At 50.9% G+C, this 21,258-nt stretch overlaps 1 protein-coding gene across 1 annotated transcript in view; it reads right to left on the bottom strand.

The window, feature by feature from the left end:
• LOC138447672 (macrophage mannose receptor 1-like) overlaps window positions 1-21,258 on the bottom strand; it is a 193,564-nt gene that overhangs the window by 111,765 nt on the left and 60,541 nt on the right. Inside the window, exons 2-3 of the mRNA XM_069603929.1 lie at window positions 16,226-16,327; window positions 4,434-4,538 (exon numbers count right to left, since the gene is read on the bottom strand). Of these exons, the coding sequence (XP_069460030.1) occupies window positions 4,434-4,538; window positions 16,226-16,327 (207 nt within the window). The remainder of the gene's footprint in view (window positions 1-4,433; window positions 4,539-16,225; window positions 16,328-21,258) is intronic.

Below are 21,258 nucleotides of genomic sequence, written 5' to 3'. Positions count from 1 at the left end.
TCTCCCTGGTGGTGCGTTCTCTCTCGTGGACGCTTCGCCAGTGCTCTAAATGCCCGGAGGTCTCCTTCGGCAGCAACCTGAGCAGTTGTGACTTCCTGAACTGTGTTCGGGTTCTCCCCCTCTGCTGGCGGCTTCCCTCTGGCTTGCTCTCGTTGACTTGTCCGCTGCACAGCTCATCGAATTCCTCATGGAAGGATAGCTCTCTTCCTGCATCTCAGCTGTTCTGTGTGCGTTGGAAAATGGAATTGTTTTAGGCCAATAACATTCATTGAGAAGCTAGAGCGTTCAATATGCTTCTCCAGAGTGATCCTTGGACTCCTGCTCATCATCTTCTTCTCAGTACACAAAGTAGAGTCAGATCTAGCATACTTTGCATTCTTTAATTTTTCAGTTTTGTGAAGCAGATTTGGTTTTCCCATACTTGATGTAGAGCCATATGCAGTATACTTTGCATACTCTGATGTTTGAATCTTGGCAGGTATATTAGGATGGCTAACTTGGCAATAGCAGATATTGGCCCTATAAAAAGAAGGTAACGGAGGATTTAACACTGAAGAATGATTTAGGTGTACTAACGTGGGGGAATACTGCATTCTCTGAACATGGTCTTCCCCAATCCCATATAAGGGTTCCTCCCCATGTGATCCTCCCTCTGTGTTCCACCCTCATGGGCACTATTTTACTGTGGATGTGCCACCTTGGTCCCGTGGGAAAGGTCTCCCACGTAGGGGTGAAGGGACGACATCCGCAGATTAATTACAATGGTCAAAATGTGTTCTTCCTTTACGTGCTTTGGACCCATTGTAGTTAATGCAATGCTCTTTCAACTTTGTATTGATATAATGACTTTGAGCGTTGGAATCTGTTCGATTTGCTGATAACACCAAGCAACAATCACAGTTGGACTATTTGCTTTATAAGGACAATTAAACAGAAGTGTCAGCATTGAGGAGTGGTGAGAGAAGAAGGCAGCACACAGGTAGGTGTTCAGAGCACTGCCACAGACTTTCCCGCCTCCATCTGGTCACCCTGGTGCTGTCTGACATCTCCATGACCCTCCGGGTCATACGCCACCCAACGTGGGTCATGTGAATTGGTCATATGACCCATACCACCCCTTTAAATGGGCTACCATTCAGCACCCCTGCACTGGGCTCCCTGACCAAAGAGCTACTCACTAAAGGGTGGTGTCTATCCTTGTTCCTCCCTGCTCACGGCTGGTGTAGCACCCCTCTCTCTCGGCTCTCATTGCAATTACTGTGGCCCAGTCATCTACCTTAGCTATTGTCATGCCTTCTTCCATCGCCACTATTCTTTCCCCCCAACAGTTTCCCCGTTACTTCCTGTTCACGCAACTGCAAAATCTGTCTTACTCGCTTATATCTCCTGATCCTTTATCTAGAGTTTCACTTGGTCTTTTCAATGCCCATTCCCTCTGCAAAGAACACCATTCAGTTCTATATCTTTTCTATGATTCAAACTTCACTTACTCTGTTTAACTGAGACCTGAATCTCACCCACTAATACTTCCACTCCTGCTTTCCTTTCCACCGTCTCTACTAAATTCTCTCACTCTCCACCTGCTACTGGCCGTGGGGGTGGTATCATATTTCCTTATCATTCCTCATGGACTCTGCCATTCTCTTCCTGATATACCACTTTTGTCCATCCTATGCCAAAACTCTTTCTATCTCATTCCTTATACTATAATGACTTCCAGACCCTATCCTGAACTTTGACGAGGATCTCAATTCTCTTCTTTCTTTATTACCTATAGCCTCCCCATTCTTCTTTCCTGGTGACTTCAATCCTCACTCTTTCGCTTCGTTCCCCCTTGTCGCTTTTCTTGACTCTTACCACCTTACCCAGTCCCGTACTCCTACCACTCATATTACCGGTTCGTCTCTCGACTATCTCTCATCTATTTCTCCCACTGTTTCTGTCACTGCCCATCCCACCTATCCGTCCAACCATTTCCTTCTCTGCTCCTCACCTAAAATTCCTTAAACTCTCTACCCCCACCTACTGCAACTCATTTCTTTCGCTGTGAGTTCAGATAATTTGTTACATCTCTTTTGGCTACTTTTAGCTCTGCTCTTCCCCACCCGCACAGCTTTTCCTCTTTGTCATATGATCAAACCGCCTCCTCCATTCAATCTAATCTGCTCTCTACTCTTGATTCTCTCTACCCTCTCCACTCATTTTCAACTTCCTGTAAACCCACTCAACCAGGGCTTAATCCTCCTTTTACTGCTCTCCCTACAAATCTGCATCAGGCTGAGCACGGTTGCAAAAAGTTCCAGTCTCTAGCTGATCTTACTACTCTCTCTTCTCTTCACTCTTCTTATGATACTTCTCTATTGCCAGCTAAATCTGGCACACTCTTTGTCACACCATCCACGTCGTCTATTTCCGCTTCTTAATACCATTCTTTCTGCTCAGCCTCCTGATCCTTCCCGATCTTCTCCACTATCAGCCTCAGATCTTGATGCTATTTTCACTTCTAAGGTTCTCAACATTTAATCTTCCTTTCCTACTTCTGTCTCTGCTCTTTGTTATTCACTCCTCTCCTGATCTTCCTTCTTTTTCATCTTTCACCCCTTTAATGGATTTAGACACGCCAGGTCTTCCATTGATTGCCCATTCAATTGCCTCACCTCTTGACCCTCGCCCTTCCTCTCTCATTCCTTCTATCTACTCCTATCTCATCCCATATCTTACCTGTCTTATCAACATTTTGCTGGCTACTGTTTCTTTCCCTTCCTCGTTTAAACACGCCACCGTTATCCCTATCCTTAAAAATCTAATCTACCTCATACCACTACTGTGAGCTTTTGACCTATCTCTCTTCATTTCATTTCTAAACCTCTTGAGCGTGCAGTTTACTCTTAGGTATCCTCTCTCTTAACTTACACTCACTTCTACCTTCCCTTGAATCTAGGCACTGTCCTGCTCACTATACTGAGACTGCCCTTCTCTATGTCACTAAATCACTTTTTTCTGAACAGCACTCTAAACAATCTTCTCTCTTTGCTCTTGTGTTTTCAGGCCCACCCCTGAAATGGTTTGATTCTTATCTGTTGAACAGCTCCTGGTCTGGGTCCAACTCTTTCTGCCACCCCTTCCAACATGAAGTCCCTCTGTTCTTGGTACTCTTCTCTTTTCCCTATACACCTTTTAACTATCTGATCTTATTGCTTATTTCAATCTATCTTGTCACATTTACGTGGATGACACTCAAACTTCTTTTTCTTCGCCTCATTTCTGAATCCCTTCACGCTAACGATTCCAGATATCTTTCTGCAATCCAATTTTGGATGACTTCTCACTATCTGAACTCCTCTTCTTTCCAGCTAATACTGGACCACCCCCTTGTTCGCCACCCTTTCCCCTCATTCCACCTACTCCTCTTACCTTCTTGTTCCCTGATAAAAATCTTAGTATCATCTTCGAACCTTCTCTCTCCTTTTCTGCTCACATTTCTAACACGGTTCGGGTCCACCTCTTGCATCTTCACAACCTCCAACCTCTATTGCACTAGCCTTTCAGATCCTTTTCTGATACTAAACTTCTAATTGTTTCACCTATTTTTTCCCATATAGATTACTGTATAGATTACTGTGCTGTTCTATTAGTCGTCTTCCTAGTTCCCATCTCACACCACTTCATTCTATTTCAAATGCGGCCATTTGTCTTCTTTTTCTTCTTCGCCAGCGCATGCCTATCACTTGTTCTCCCTTTCCTATTTCTTTTCTTCCCGTTGACTCTCGTCATCTGTTTCACTTTCTTGTCATTGTCTTTAAATGTTTCCATGGTTTCGATCCAGCCTATTTCTGCTCTCTGATGTCTCTCTACACTCGTTCCCGCACTCTGCGGTCGCAATCTCAATCCCTCCTTCCTGCTCCCCCTTCTCCTTGTGCCCCTTCTTGCTTTCATTCTTTCGGACTACATGCACTTTAACTCTAGAAGACTCTCCTTCTAACTATTTGTTCTGCTTCCTCACTGCATCTCATTTGTACCCGTCTTGAAGCTCATCCCCTTTCCATTGTCTCAAATTAATTTTCTTTTCCTCTCCCCTCTTATTTTATCATGAATTGTATATTGCATAACTTTTGTACCGTCATTACTATATTGTACAGCACTTCGGCAAAAGCGCTTTATAAGCTTGAATGAATACAAATAAATAGTATGAAAGATGTGTGGGTGAGAACCTAGATCTAGCCTGTAGCTTCGCAAACAATCAGGGTATACGTGGAGGCTTCTTGTGCCCCAAATCTTTCACTCAATTCTCTGCAGTAGTTCGAGATAGAATTGCGTATGACCTTATGTCGAGCCTTGAAAATCATGGAGCCTCAAATAGAAATGAAGATTTCTGCGGTGGAATTGTGTGTAACCCTATCAAATCCAATCAGATGCAGATCATGTTAACTTACACTTCATAAATCCAAAGCCCAGAAGGAGGAAGATCAGCAGGAGTGAGAGAGCCAGAAGAGCCGAGAGCACCACAAACAGCACGCGCTTCTTCTTAGACCTCCGGGCTGGATCCAGAAGGGGAAAAACAACAAAGGCAAGAACATTATTACTACCTGCAAAAGATAAGCATAGCATTGTATCTATGCATGTATGTGAACGCCTATGCAACAAACATAATGAGGAAGCAACCAGGCATTTCCCATTAACATTGAAAGGAGGAAAACATTGAACTGTTATCACACCTGAAGAAGTGAGCAGAATATTGAGATGATGCCATCCAGAGACCAGTGTACGACTTGGAGCCTAATCCATACAAGACATGAAGAACAAGTCATTGATCCCCAACACACCAACCAGAAAGGTGCCAAGCATGGAAGCTGACCCATACCAAAGGGAGAGGTACAAGGGCCGGACTGGAGTATAGCACAAGGAGAGGCATAGATTATGGGGCAAAATGCATGCCAGAGAGAGAGGAAAAGCACAGAGCATGGAGACCGCACCACACCACAGAGAGAGTCAAAAGATGTAGAGTCTGAAGCATATCAGAAGTAGAAGCACAAAGGGCCCTGCCTGTACCATACCAGAGGGAGAGGCGTTCAAAACATGGAGCTTGTACGATACCAGAGGGAGAGGTGCAAGGGAAGGAGCCTGAACCACAGCAGAGGGAGAGAGGTGCAAGACATGGAGCCTGAACCACAGCAGAGGGAGAGAGGTGAAAGACATGGAGCCTGAACCACAGCAGAGGGAGAGAGGTGCAAGACATGGAGCCTGAACCACAGCAGAGGGAGAGAGGTGCAAGGCATGGAGCCTGAACCACAGCAGAGGGAGAGGGGTGCAAGACATGGAGCCTGAACCACAGCAGAGGGAGAGAGGTGCAAGGCATGGAGCCTGAACCACAGCAGAGGGAGAGAGGTGCAAGACATGGAGCCTGAACCACAGCAGAGGGAGAGAGGTGCAAGGCATGGAGCCTGAACCACAGCAGAGGGAGAGGGGTGCAAGACATTGAGCCTGCCCAATACCAGAGGGAAAGGGGTGCAAGACATTGTACCTGAACCACAGCAGAGGGAGAGAGGTGCAAGACATGGAACCAGAACCATACTGGAAGGAGAGAGCTGCAAGGCATGGAGCCTGAACCATACCAAAGGGAGAGGTGCAAGGGGAGGAGCCTGAACCACAGGAGAGGCAGAGAGATGCAAGACATGGAGCCTGAACCACAGCAGAGGGAGAGAGGTGCAAGGGAGGAAGCCTGAACGATAGAGGGGGTGAGGTGCGTGGGAAGGAGCCTTAACCGTAGCAGAGGGAGAGAGGTGCAAGACATGGAGCCTGAACCACAGCAGAGGGAGAGAGGTGCAAGGGAAGGAGCCTGAACCACAGCAGAGGGAGAGAGGTGCAAGACATGGAGCCTGAACCACAGCAGAGGGAGAGAGGTGCAAGACATGGAGCCTGAACCACAGCAGAGGGAGAGGGGTGCAAGGCATGGAGCCTGAACCACAGCAGAGGGAGAGACGTGCAAGACATGGAGCCTGAACCACAGCAGAGGGAGAGAGGTGCAAGGCATGGAGCCTGAACCACAGCAGAGGGAGAGAGGTGCAAGACATGGAGCCTGAACCACAGCAGAGGGAGAGAGGTGCAAGGCATGGAGCCTGAACCACAGCAGAGGGAGAGGGGTGCAAGACATTGAGCCTGCCCAATACCAGAGGGAAAGGGGTGCAAGACATTGTACCTGAACCACAGCAGAGGGAGAGAGGTGCAAGACATGGAACCAGAACCATACTGGAAGGAGAGAGCTGCAAGGCATGGAGCCTGAACCATACCAAAGGGAGAGGTGCAAGGGGAGGAGCCTGAACCACAGGAGAGGCAGAGAGATGCAAGACATGGAGCCTGAACCACAGCAGAGGGAGAGAGGTGCAAGGGAGGAAGCCTGAACGATAGCAGAGGGGGTGAGGTGCGTGGGAAGGAGCCTTAACCGTAGCAGAGGGAGAGAGGTGCAAGACATGGAGCCTGAACCACAGCAGAGGGAGAGAGGTGCAAGGGAAGGAGCCTGAACCACAGCAGAGGGAGAGAGGTGCAAGACATGGAGCCTGAACCACAGCAGAGGGAGAGAGATGCAAGGCATGGAGCCTGAACCACAGCAGAGGGAGAGGGGTGCAAGACATGGAGCCTGAACCACAGCAGAGGGAGAGGGGTGCAAGACATGGAGCCTGAACCACAGCAGAGGGAGAGAAGACATGGATCCTGAACCACAGCAGAGGGAGAGAGGTGCAAGACATGGAATCAGAACCATACTGGAAGGAGAGAGCTGCAAGGCATAGAGCCAGAACCATACCAGAGGGAGAGGTCCAAGGGTAGAAGCCTGAACCGCAGCAGAGGCAGAGAGGTGCAAGACATGGAGCCTGAACCACAGCAGAGGGAGAGAGGTGCAAGGGAGGAAGCCTGAACAATAGCAGAGGGTGAGAGGTGCGTGGGAAGGAGCCTTAACCGTAGCAGAGGGAGAGAGGTGCAAGACATGGAGCCTGAACCATAGCAGAGGGAGAGAGGTGCAAGACTTGGAGCCTGACCCATAGCAGAGGGAGAGAGGACATGGAGCCTGAACCACAGCAGAGGGAGAGAGGAGGAAGACATGGAACCAAAAACATAGCAGAGGGAGAGAGGTGCAAGGGAAGGGGTCTAAACCATAGCAGAGGGAGAGAGGTGCAAGGGAAGGAGCCTTAACCGTAGCAGAGGGAAAGAAGTGCAAGACATGGAACCTGAACCATAGAGGAGGGAGAGAGGTGCAAGACATGGAGCCTGAACCATTGCAGAGGGGGAGAGATGCAAGACATGGAGCCTGGCCAATACCAGAGGGAAAGGGGTGCAAGACATTGTACTTGAACCATAGCAGAGGGAGAGAGGACCAAGACATGGAGCCTGAACCATACTGGAAGGAGAGAGGTGCAAGGCATGGAGCTTGAACCATAGCAGAGGGAGAGGTGCAAGGGAAGAAGCCTGAACCATAGCAGAGGGAAAGGGACGCAAGACAAGGAGCCAGAATCATACCAGTGGGAAAGGGACGCAAGACATGGAACCTGAACCATACCAGTGGGAAAGGGACGCAAGACATGCAGCCTGAACCATACCAGAGGGAGAGAGGTGCAAGACATGGAGCCTGAACCATTGCAGAGGGGGAGAGATGAAAGACATGGAGCCTGACCAATACCAGAGGGAAAGGGGTGCAAGACATTGTACACGAACCATAGCAGAGGGAGAGAGGCGCAAGACATGGAGCCTGAACCATACTGGAAGGAGAGAGGTGCAAGGCATGGAGCCTGAACCATAGCAGAGGGAGAGGTGCAAGGGAAGAAGCCTGAACCATAGCAGAGGGCAAGGGACGCAAGACAAGGAGCCAGAGTCATACCAGTGGGAAAGGGATGCAAGACATAGAACCTGAAACATACCAGTGGGAAAGGGACGCAAGACATGGAACCTGAACCATACCAGAAGGAAAGGGGTGCAAGACATGCAGCCTGAACAATACCAGAAGGAAAGGGCCGCAAGACAAGGAGCCAGGATCATACCAATGGGAAAGGGACGCATGACATGGAACCTGAACCATACCAGTGGGAAAGGGATGCAAGACATGGAAGCTGAACCATACCAGAGGGAAAGGGGCGCAAGACATGGAACCTGAACCATACCAGAGGGAAAGGGGCGCAAGACATGGAACCTGAACCATACCAGAGGGAAAGGGTGCAAGACATGGAAGCTGAGCCAATACAGAGGGAAAGGGGCGCAAGACATGGAAGCTGAACCATACCAGAGGGAAAGGGGCGCAAGACATGGAACCTGAACCATACCAGAGGGAAAGGGGCACAAGACATGGAACCTGAACCATACCAGAGGGAAAGGGGTGCAAGACATGGAAGCTGAGCCATACCAGAGGGAAAGGGGCGCAAGACATGGAAGCTGAGCCATACCAGAGGAAAAGGGGCGCAAGACATGGAAACTGAACCATACCAGAGGGAAAGGGGTGCAAGACATGGAAGCTGAGCCATACCAGAGGGAAAGGGGCGCAAGAAATGCAGTCTGAACAATACCAGAAGGAAAGGGCCGCAAGACAAGGAGCCAGGATCATACCAATGGGAAATGGACGCATGACATGGAACCTGAACCATACCAGTGGGAAAGGGATGCAAGACATGGAAGCTGAACCATACCAGAGGGAAAGGGGCGCAAGACATGGAACCTGAACCATACCAGAGGGAAAGGGATGCAAGACATGGAAGCTGAACCATACCAGAGGGAAAGGGGTGCAAGACATGCAGACTGAACCATACCAGAGGGAAAGGGGTGCAAGACATGGAAGCTGAGCCATACCAGAGGAAAAGGGGCGCAAGACATGGAAACTGAACCATACCAGAGGGAAAGGGACACAAGACAAGGAGCCTGCGCCATACCAGAGGGAAAGGGACACAAGACAAGGAGCCTGCGCCATACCAGAGGGAAAGGGACACAAGACAAGGAGCCTGAACCATACCAGAGGGAAAGAGAGGGTAAGAAACAATGTAGCACTAACCGAAGTAGGAGCCGAGGCAAGGAACAAGACATGAAGCCACAGATAAGTTGCAGAATCTGGACCTCAGAGCAGAGTAAGAGGCCTCCTCCAGCAAGATGCATCATACATTAAATTCTGCTGGTTGTGAGTGCAAGGCAAGCAATCGCTGCAGTGGGATGTGAGTCACGAATGCACCTGGTTGCTGTAGGGGTGGCACCCCTCTACTGGTCACATGAAGCAGCAGTCTGTGAAAGAGAAACGCGAGGGGAGTCTGCATTGTTGTTCCTGGTTGCATTCACTCTGCTGCATTTTACGGTGTGTGAAAGGGAAAGGCAAGCTTGTAAACATTGGAATTGAGACCAATTGAATTGTAAGATGCACAATAAGAAGAATAGGGTTTGGAAAAAAACAAGGAAACCATTAGCGTCTTCATTTCTATGTATCACATTCAGTTGCCTATTCAATTTCCTGCAAAAGGGGGCTCAGGGTGTGTAGATGCACCTGCTGTGAAGACCCTGAATAATAATGGAAATGCCCCTCTCCTCTTTTTACCAAACTTGAGTAGCGCTACTCACTGCAACAGGCATACATACCGTTGTTCCCTGATCGTTTACCTGAGGAAAGGACCTAGATGGTCATGCAAGTTAGAAATAAAAATATGGACTACACTAATAAAATTATTATTCATACAAGCTTACATATTAATGTATTTATTTTTAATCTTTACTTCTCGTTGGCTGGCACAGTAGTCCCACTACATTTTGAAACAAGAACCTTGTATCCACAGCGCTCCTCAGTGCGGTAACTGTACGGACGGATCCTGTGGTGAAACGCTTCCCTCCAGATAGGACATGAGTTAAAAATATCGGGTCTCTGGTTAGTGTGTGTGACTCAGACATCCTCCTCTGGTTGTTATCAGAGGGAGCCTTGCAGAGCATACTCACACCACGGACCGCGGTGGTCCTCAGTGTTCTCTCCGCGCAAACACACGTTTGGTCTTCCCTTGGCTGCCCTTGAGGCTCTGAGTTAGTACAAAATGGCCTGTACATTCTTCTCCCAAGTTACCCCTGCACCCTAACCGTGATGGTCGAAGGGACCATGTAATACGCTATCAATGGCCCTAACCAGTTGCCAGGTGATAATGATTCAATGGTGTTGACTGGCTGGCCATGTATTACTTTGTTCTAGTTTTGGTTCTCTGAATCGTGCATACCAGTGAATATGCCACAAGAATTACCATTGCCTTTAATGGGCGAACAAAATTACAATACCATGCAGAAATTTCGGATCTATGAGATTTGATTGAATTTAACAGGTGAAATTCAATGTTGCTGCAAATCTAGAATTCCACTTACAGTAACATATCTTTATAAGATCCCAGCTGCACACGAAGGGGCTCATTTTCTAAGTCCCCGTAATTTGGTAATGGGGAGATGATATGTGAACACTTTAACGGAAACGGCTTCCCACTACCAAATTTTGGTCATTTGCATGGCAGAGTGCAATATGCAGAGCAAAAGGCGGTGTACAAGTTGTGAAGGCATCATGAAGCAAGACACAGACAACAGATTAAAAGTTCAAACAAAATGTATTTATTAACTTAAAGGTCAGGATTGTGTAAGGTCTAACCTGCCATATACTAAGATGGGATTTGCCTGCCTAAAGAAACTAAGGATAGTTAGTAAGTTGAACTCAAAAGTCAGTCTGTGTCCAAAGTCTATACTTGCCCACACAACTAAAGCTAAACACGGTTTATAGTGATTGCATCGAATGCCAAAGCATCGAATGCCTTAGCATCTAAAAATAAGCAACGGAAAAAAAGCATTGAATGCATTTCTTTTTCATTTTTGTTTTTCATTTTTTTTAATGGGTAGAGGTCCCCCAACACGTGTTTTAACCCCTTTAAACCATTATCATTAATAAAACCTTTACCTTTGAAAAAATGCATTCAATTATTTTTTTTATTCAATGCATTTTTTAATGCTTTTGGCATTCAATGCTTTGTATTCGATGCAATGACTGGATACACTAAACACTGTGTAGGGATGCCAATAACAAAAGAAGTAGTGTTCCAAATAAAGTTCTTAGCTTCTTCCAGCTCTTTGCTTACTTTCCAGCTCTCCTTCCTCAAGTTCAAACAACAGCTCCACAAAGGCTCGGGTTTCCCTTCGTCATGAAAACAACACAGTTCTAGGATGGCCTCTGGGTTCCATTCCCCAAGGCAACAACACAGTTCTACAAAGGCTCAGGGTTCCCTTCCCCAAGAAAACAATACAATTCCAGGATAGCCTCTGGGTTCCCTTCCCCAAGACAACAACACAGTTCACAAGGTCTTAGGTTTCCAGTCGCCAAGACGTTAGCTTGTCCAGCTTGCCAACTCACAATGAGTTCCAGTCTCTTAATACTCAGTCAATTCCAGATCAACTTTTAACTCCTTCAATCTCTTCAATATTTTACACAGATTGCTATCTTCGGTGTTCACTTTAGCAATCTATTTCAACAGTGAAGATTTGGTATCTGCATTTTCCTTGGCTTTTCAGACAGGGTATCCTCATTCCAGGTGCAGTTGGCGGACCACACGGTCACCCATTACAGGTCACTCAACCGATAAGCCTTGGCTTTCTTGCCCCACGGGTTTCTCGGTCACTGCACCTGTGTTCCGGTTCACATTCACTTTGGTTTCTCCTTGCCAGTGTCTTGGCTTTACCACAATGTGTTCTTGCCCACAATTCACTCTGTGGTACACATTCCCTTTCACCACCTTACTTTCACAAGCTTTAACAATGTTCATTACTGGTTTTCCACGTTATTCAGTATGATTAGTTCTTTGTCTTTGATTATTTATTACATGATTTTCCCCTACACTGGCATTCCATTCTTATGCTCATCAAGGCTTTCCTTCAGTTCGGTATTCAATAATGATTTATTCACTTTCTTTCACTTAAAGTTCAACTTGCTCGCCTTGTTGAATAAGACCCCTCACGTTGGGTTCACCGTCAATTGTGCATACATTTCTGTTCTTCCGGCAGTCACATCTGCCCTGTAGTAGCCCCAGCAGTGCCCCACTGTGAGTGTTCTCTCTGATTCACTCACCAGTCCTTGGCGGCTCCTCTGGGCATCTTCCCTCTCCGTTCGTCGCTCTGTGCACATCTCTCTTTGTCTTTGCGAGCATCGCTCGCTCTTTGGAAATCTTGCTGTGGTTTGCCGGTAGCTCCATAACTCGTGGCTGCTACCGGTGGCATTAAGCGCCACTGGGATTTTGTACGTGCTCCATAGCTCCGGCTGTGAGCACATGACGTGGGAGGCTCTGGCAGGGCTGACCCTCTCACGGCCAGTTTGGGCCCTGATGTCGCAGTCTCTCCTTCACAATTCCTGGCGTATTGGCCTCCCTGCGGGACCCTCCTCTGCAGCCTCCTTTGAAGCAGGATTTCTTCCCTCTCCAGCCTGCAACACCTGGCTGGCTCCTCTCCTGCTGGTCTCCCCTTCTCCACTGGTGACTCCACCTTTTTATGCACCTGTGACCTATTAACAGGTTGCAGGTGCGAGCCCTTCGACTCAATTGCCTGACTCCAATTACTTATGTTCTTGGGACATGCCTGACCCTGGTAATAGTTTCCAAGACTCTTCCTCGTCTCAGTTCCAGAGTGGTGTGCCTGAATGCCAGTGTGCATGACTCCTAGTCTTCTCCTAGAATACTGTGTCTGATGGGAAGTGAGAGGATGTGATTGGCAACAGGAAGGGGTAGGGTAAGGTGTGGTCTCATATGGGAAAAGAAGATACCCTGCCTCGCTTCCAGACATCCTCCTATTCAACCTCTTCCTAGTGTCACTATTTTGTAGGCATTTTGTTGGATTATCCAATTGTTGGGCAATTCTACAAAGCAGTTAATCGTTGATGGATTGGAGGATAAAGCGGACTCTATGATTTATCAGATGATAAAAATTCTTAGATCATATTGTACATTTTCTTTAAAATCTCTCATTAAATTTTATATTGGCGAAGTGGTCCCAGCACTACTATATGCAAGTGAAGTTGAACCAGTGTGTTATGACTTGAAATAGGAGAAACTAGAAGGAAGGATTTGGAAGCTAGTACTAAATCTTCTTCTAGCAACTCTGATGCCTTCCTTACGCTTTGAATTGGGTCTTCAGTGACTCCAAGCATGGTTTAATTGGCGGTGTGAGAAACCTGAAGGTGTCTTCCCCTTTCTAGTCCCTGAGGATCTGTCATCCAGGTGGCCAGGACACGGCCATCTCTTTTCAATCCAGTTCCTGGGGGTGGGCCAGGGCAGGAGGATCACCTGGATGGGGGTCTTGGGGAGTGTGACACTGATGGGTAAGACCCCATATCCCCCTTCTTTGAATACTTTTTCCCATCCTACCACATAGGGTATTCCAACTCACTGCCCTGTCTTTTCCGACATGAACACTTTCGCATAATGCGAAAGACAGCGGACTAACACCAGAGCCGTTTACCTGATATGATCCCAATACAAGGGTCAGGCAAAATCAAACAATTGGCCAGAATCACACACCTGATGGCCCTTTCTCTTCCCCACATGGATAAAAGGTGGAGTAAGAGAGCACACTACGAGCAAGGCAGACCGCACAGCGTGAGAGCTTAGTCAGCCCGGCAGTTCAAGAGGAGGTAAAACGGCGCAAGTCGAGAGGATACCAAGGGTAGAAGTGACCTTGCCGTTATCGACAGAGACCCGTAAAGCCTCGAGAGAAGGCCAGGAACAATAGTCTTTATGTGTTGCACCAGCGGTCCATGGTACCCGGGCGCTTCCTCCTCTGACAGTCAAGCCGTGGAGAGACACATGACCCAATGGTACTGGCCTTGACTCTAAAAAAAAGAGAGCAAAGCAGTTAATCACAATCGGTGAGTCAATGGGAAAGTCAACAAAGAAACCGAACTGTGTTGAACGAAAGTAGCAAGAGACTAAATGAACTTTGAGTGAACGAAGAACTGGCGATATGAGAAAGGGGAAAGCCAGCATAACAGAATCGAACACCACATGGGTGTCTACTTGAGAAACGCTAGGCGATTTCCCTGTTGTTGAACTACAGCAACCAGAAGGCCTTAGGAAAACGTGGAAGGGGTTCATAGTGGTCATATGGGGGTCTGGTTAAATCCTCCATACAGTCAAAAGTATTTGAACGGCAGATAAATGGAAAACTAAGGGAAACCAATACTGCATGGTATGAAAATTAGACACATTTTTTAAGGTTGGCCAGAGTGAACCCTGAAGAGGAAGGTCGACAAGCAGGTGTGAACCCTGGAGAGTTGTTCAAAAGGACATTAAGATTCATGAAACCAAGAGACATTGTAAGGCAAGGAGAAGTGAGTTATCCCGCTTGTCATTTGGAGTCCGAACCCGACCGAGGCAGATCCAGGGGTGAAAAGTCTTCACTTAAAGTTCTTTGAGAAAGGAACCGTTTATTTTGATTTGTTAAAAACGACTGTGAGGGGTCTGCGCCCAGAAGAGGGGGACCCAGGGATGAAGCCATCACCGACAGCCATACGTGAAACAGAACTTTTGTATTTGATTGTTGAAGCTATCGGGCCCTCGAACGCAACTGACTTTTTGATTGAAAAGAGACTTTAAAACCATTGGAGAACCTGATAGCTGGAGTGGAACTGTTGGCTCGTGCTGGGAAAGCTTGAGTGTGTGCTCTGCTCAGGAAACCCACCTTGTCCTGTGCCTTAATCGTGGGGAAGGGAGACCCCTGGCAATCAGATCCTAACTTATTATTTGTGGACACTTCTTTCTTTATTGGAAACCCTATCCCACACTCTTTTGTAATTAGTGTAAGGAATTGGCAATATATTTTCTTTTAGTATAGGCCTTTTATTTTGACACAACGCCACAAGGACTGCTTTATTTTTTAATTGATGGTCGACGCTTGCTCCTATCTTAGTTATAGGTTTAGTTTAGGCATGTTTGCACCCTGCATTTACAGTTTAATAAACACCCCTGAACTGTGATCGCTTGTGTCTGTCTTTACTGTTGCCACCATGAGTTCCTTTCAGCGGGTATTGTCTTTATGTGGAAAAATGACCTATCCTCCCCATGATACACTCTATGAAGCCCTGCACCAGGAACTAACGGGTGAACTACAAAGCTTCTTAAAGCACCTGACACAAACTGCAGTAAATATCCTAACCAGGAGTGGTAGAAGTATGCAGGACTTCAATACCAATCCTCTGTGGGTTAAGAAGTCCCTCAAAGAGATGGATTGGATCAATACTATTGATCAAACTAGAAAGTAACGCCTACATTCCACCTTTTTGCTGGTGGATAAACCACATGGCTTTCTACCACAATACCTTGAATTATTTCCTAATCCTCGATATCGGAACCATTTCCAAAGACTCTGTCTGAATCTATTACCGACTGGTGAAGTCCTTAGGGCTCGTGCTTCTACAGGGGACCCTACATTTGGTAGCTGTGATTACTGCAATTCTGAGGGCACAGTTCAGACGTTGAGACATATATTAGTTGATTGCGTGGAATTGATGGAGATTCGTACTAAATATCTGGGATGCATTTTTAATGGTATTGTATACGTCTATCTTGAAGATATTTGCTGCAGAATGATTGCTGGGCAAGAAGTATTCTTAACAGCATAAATAATAAGAATGATGGAAATGTTACACCTTCTGAAGTGCCCTGAAAGATGTAAGAAATATTCTGTGGCCTCTTTTCTATTTCTTCTTTTAATTAACCAGATGTATAATGATTATGAATGTGTTTAGGGATCTTCAGATTTCTGTTTTATTATGCAATTTTAGGAAATTATATATCTGTAGCATTTGCATTGTGTATAATGACTTATATTTTTTTTAAATCTTAATAGCTATTTTGTATCTTGTTGATCTGTAAAATGAATTATGATTTGTAACATGAATTATTATCGATAACATGTGAAAGATCAGATTTTGATCAAATCACATTTTTTTAAAAAGGGTTTCAATATACCATAAGGCTGCTGGGATTGAAGGTACATCATGGAATGGAAATGGGGAACACTGCGTCTCACACAAGGACATCCCCCTTTCATTCCCCAAGTCTCCTCTACCCAGGTGACCCTCCCTCGTATATCCACCCCCAGGGTTGGGATCCAAAGGCGATCGCCCTTCCCTGGCCACCTGAGCAGAGGATAGTGGGGAGAAGGAAATTGGGACCTTCCTTTCTTCTATCACAGGTCAATGCATTACCTGGAATTCGGGGCGTCTTCTCATTGTGGTTCTTCTTCTCGGCTACCTCAAAGCTGTGGATGGGCTCATAAACACTCTCCTCTTCATAGATATCGCTGTCCACTAGAAATAAAAAAAACATGTGTCATGGGTGCTGCACCGACTCCCTTGGTCCTACTCCTACTCAGTATAACAACTGGAACGGGTTGTCGCACACCTTGATTCTTGAATAAATGATTGGTTTCGTACAGGTTTAGAGCGAATATAGTTACATTTTTGGGTGCAGGGTAGAAAAAACGACTCTGATGCCACAAGTCGTCAGATCAATAGCGAAAAGACTGTCAGGGTAATTCATAGAATTTCGCAGAAAAGTGTCGCAAGCGGCTGGCGCAGAGTGTCCGCGTGCGATTGCCTGCGCCAGGCACGTGCGCTAAAACCGATTTCCGCGCACAGCGTATTCATGGATTTCAGGCTCCCAAACCAGCCGTGGCGCAGAGTATCGCAGCGACCCTGCAGCAGCGCCAGTAACGCCCCCAAGAACGCCCTCGCGCAAGGAAAAGCCATCAAAATCGCTAAATCATCGCAAAGGGCTGCGCTAACCCTGGACCAGTCTACAGGGCTGCCAAACAAGGAACGCAAAGCGGGTAACGTGCATATCAGGGGTACGCGTGAAGTCATACACGCGATTAGCCAGGGTACGTGTACTACAGGGGTACGCGGGAAGTACTACACGTGGTTGGGCAGGGTACGTGTATTACAGGGGTGTGCGGGAAGTTCTACACGCGATTCGGCTGGGTACGTGTATTACAGGGGTGCGCGGTAATTCTCACATGCGATTTGGCCAGGTAGGTGTATTACAGGGGTGCGCGGGAATTATCACACGCGATTTGGCCTGGTACGTGTATTACAGGGGTGCGTGGGAAGTTCTACACACGATTGGCCAGGGTACGTGTATTACAGGGGTGTGCGGGAATTCTCACATGCGATTTGGCCAGGTATGTGTATTACAGGGGTGTGCGGGAAGTTGTACACGCGATTCGGCTGGGTACGTGTATTACAGGGGTGCCCGGGAATAATCACACGCGATTTGGCCTGGTACGTGTATTACAGGGGTGCGTGGGAAGTTCTACACGCGATTGGCCAGGGTACGTGAATTACAGGGATGCGCGGGAATTATCACACGCCATTTGGCTTGCTACGTGTATTACAGGGGTGCGTGGGAGGTTCTACACGCGATTGGCCAGGGTACGTGTATTACAGGGGTGTGCGGGAAGTTCTACACGCGATTCGGCTGGGTACGTGTATTACAGGGGTGCGTGGGAATTCTCACATGCGATTTGGCCAGGTACGTGTATTACAGGGGTGCACGGGAATTATCACATGCGATTTGGCCAGGTACGTGTATTACAGGGGTGTGCGGGAATTATCACACGCAATTAGGCTGGGTGGGTCCTCACAGGTGTTCCCTGTACACCCTCCACGGCCCCTGCAGGCAGCCCACAAAACAGGGGACTACCATGCACACCTGCTCATGTCCCCCTGCAACCCCACCCCCCAGCAGTGCAGGGGCACCCTCCACCAGGCCCCCACCCATGTCCCCTATCACCCCCACCCCCAGCCACCAGGGGCACCCTCCACCAGGCCCCCACCCATGTCCCCTATCACCCCCACCCCCCATCCACCAGGGGCACCCTCCACCAGGCCCCCACCCATGTCTCCCAACACCCCCACCCCCCAGCAGTGCAGGGGCACCCTCCACCAGGCCCCCACTCATGTCTCCCACCACCCCCACCCCCCAGGGGCACCCTCCACCAGGCCCCCACCCATGTCCCCTATCACCCCCACCCCCCAGCAGTGCAGGGGCACCCTCCACCAGGCCCCCACTCATGTCTCCCACCACCCCCACCCCCCAGCCACCAGGGGCACCCTCCACCAGGCCCCCACCCATGTCCCCTATCACCCCCCACCCCCCAGCAGTGCAGGGGCACCCTGCACCAGGCCCCCACCCATGTCCCCCATCACCCCCACCCTCCCGCCACCAGGGGCACCCTCCACCAGGCCCCCACCCATGTCCCCTATCACCCCCACCCCCCTGCCACCAGGTGCACCCTCCACCAGGCCCCCACCCATGTCCCCTATCACCCCCACCCCCCAGCCACCAGGGGCACCCTCCACCAGGCCCCCACTCATGTCCCCTATCACCCCCACCCCCCAGCCACCAGGGGCCCCCTCCACCAGGCCCCCACTCATGTCCCCTATCACCCCACCCCCCGCCACCAGGGGAACCCTCCACCAGGCCCCCACCCATGTCCCCTATCACCCCCACCCCCCAGCCACCAGGGGCACCCTCCACCAGGCCCCCACCCATGTCTCCCAACACCCCCACCCCCCAGCAGTGCAGGGGCACCCTCCACCAGGCCCCCACCCATGTCCCCTATCACCCCCACCCCCCAGCAGTGCAGGGGCACCCTCCACCAGGCCCCCACCCATGTCTCCCAACACCCCCACCCCCCAGCAGTGCAGGGGCACCCTCCACCAGGCCCCCACCCATGTCCCCTATCACCCCCACCCCCCCGCCACCAGGGGCACCCTCCACCAGGCCCCCACCCATGTCCCCTATCACCCCCACCCCCCAGCCACCAGGGGCACCCTCCACCAGGCCCCCACCCATGTCTCCCAACACCCCCACCCCCCAGCAGTGCAGGGGCACCCTCCACCAGGCCCCCACCCATGTCCCCTATCACCCCCAGCAGTGCAGGGGCACCCTCCACCAGGCCCCCACCCATGTCCCCTATCAACCCCCCCCCAGCAGTGCAGGGGCACCCTCCACCAGGCCCCCACCCATGTCTCCCACCACCCCCCCCCCCAGCCACCAGGGGCACCCTCCACCAGGCCCCCACCCATGTCCCCTATCACCCCCACCCCCCAGCCACCAGGGGCACCCTCCACCAGGCCCCCACCCATGTCCCCTATCACCCCCACCCCACAGCAGTGCAGGGGCACCCTCCACCAGGCCCCCACCCATGTCCCCTATCACCCCCACCCCCCAGCCACCAGGGGCACCCTCCACCAGGCCCCCACCCATGTCTCCCAACACCCCCACCCCCAGCAGTGCATGGGCACCCTCCCCCAGGCCCCCACCCATGTCCCCTATCACCCCCACCCCCCAGCAGTGCAGGGGCACCCTCCACCAGGCCCCCACCCATGTCCCCTATCACCCCCACCCCCCAGCAGTGCAGGGGCACCCTCCACCAGGCCCCCGCCCATGTCCCCTATCACCCCCACCCCCCAGCCACCAGGGGCACCCTCCACCAGGCCCCCACCCATGTCCCATATCACCCCCACCCCCCAGCCACCAGGGGCACCCTCCACCAGGCCCCCACCCATGTCTCCCAACACCCCCACCAGTGCAGGGGCACCCTCCACCAGGCCCCCACCCATGTCCCCTATCACCCCCACCCCCCAGCAGTGCAGGGGCACCCTCCACCAGGCCCCCACCCATGTCCCCTATCACCCCCACATCCCAGCAGTGCAGGGGCACCCTCCACCAGGCCCCTACCCATGTCCCCTATCACCCCCACCCCCCCGCCACCAGGGGCACCCTCCACCAGGCCCCCACCCATGTCCCCTATCACCCCCACCCCCCAGCCACCAGGGGCACCCTCCACCAGGCCCCCACCCATGTCTCCAAACACCCCCACCCCCCAGCAGTGCAGGGGCACCCTCCACCAGGCCCCCACTCATGTCTCCCACCACCCCCACCCCCCCAGCCACCAGGGGCACCCTCCACCAGGCCCCCACCCATGTCCCCTATCACCCCCACCCCCCAGCAGTGCAGGGGCACCCTCCACCAGGCCCCCACCCATGTCCCCTATCACCCCCACCCCCCAGCAGTGCAGGGGCACCCTCCACCAGGCCCCCACCCATGTCTCCCACCACCCCCACCCCCCAGCCACCAGGGGCACCCTCCACCAGGCCCCCACCCATGTCCCCTATCACCCCCACCCCCAGCAGTGCAGGGGCACCCTCCACCAGGCCCCCACCCATGTCCCCTATCACCCCCACCCCCCAGCAGTGCAGGGGCACCCTCCACCAGGCCCCCACCCATGTCTCCCACCACCCCCACCCCCCAGCCACCAGGGGCACCCTCCACCAGGCCCCCACCCATGTCCCCTATCACCCCCACCCCCCAGCCACCAGGGGCACCCTCCACCAGGCCCCCACACATGTCCCCTATCACCCCCACCCCCCAGCAGTGCAGGGGCACCCTCCACCAGGCCCCCACCCATGTCCCCTATCACCCCCACCCCCCAGCCACCAGGGGCACCCTCCACCAGGCCCCCACCCATGTCCCCTATCACCCCCACCCCCCAGAAGTGCAGGGGCACCCTCCACCAGGCCCCCACTCATGTCCCCTATCACCCCCACCCCCCAGCAGTGCAGGGGCAGCAGGCAGTCAGGCAGCAGCAGGTGGGAGCGTGCTCGGGGCTCTGGGGGGCAGTAGTTCGGCCTTCCGGGCAGGGGCGTGGTATTCCGTGTGCGTAGGCGTGGCCAGCTTGGTACGGAGTGATTTTGCACGTGAAAATCCTGCACGTCAGCGTGAAAACCGAGGAAAGGCCCTCAGCGCGTAAGCGCGTCTGTGACGTGACCTGCACGGGTGTTTCCCACACAGCACGTGATGACAGAGCACACGTGGAAAGACTGCACGTCAGAGTGTAATTGCGTGTGATTGGTGGAAATGGCCCTACACGCAGAAGTGACAAAGCGTGTAATTGGTGGAAATGGCCCTACACGCAGAAGTGACAAAGCGTGTAATTGGTGGAAATGTCCCTACACGCAGAAGTGACAAAGCGTGTAATTGGTGGAAATGGCCCTAGCGCGTACACGCCGCGTAAGTGACGCTGGACGTGTGGCCCTGTATAAAAGGTATGTGTAGAACACGTTTTCCTTGTACGTGCTTTTCGTGGAGAGCGAGTGTGTGAATTCTGTACTTCTTGTCGTTTCACACGCGATTTACTTCACGGCGTTTCAAGTTCGTATTCCCTGTTACCTCT

This window comes from Ambystoma mexicanum, chromosome 3q (genome assembly GCF_040938575.1).
Source record: "Ambystoma mexicanum isolate Mex_15411 chromosome 3q, UKY_AmexF1_1, whole genome shotgun sequence".
Taxonomy (NCBI): domain Eukaryota; kingdom Metazoa; phylum Chordata; class Amphibia; order Caudata; family Ambystomatidae; genus Ambystoma; species Ambystoma mexicanum.
This window is presented reverse-complemented; position numbering and strand designations above follow the sequence as displayed.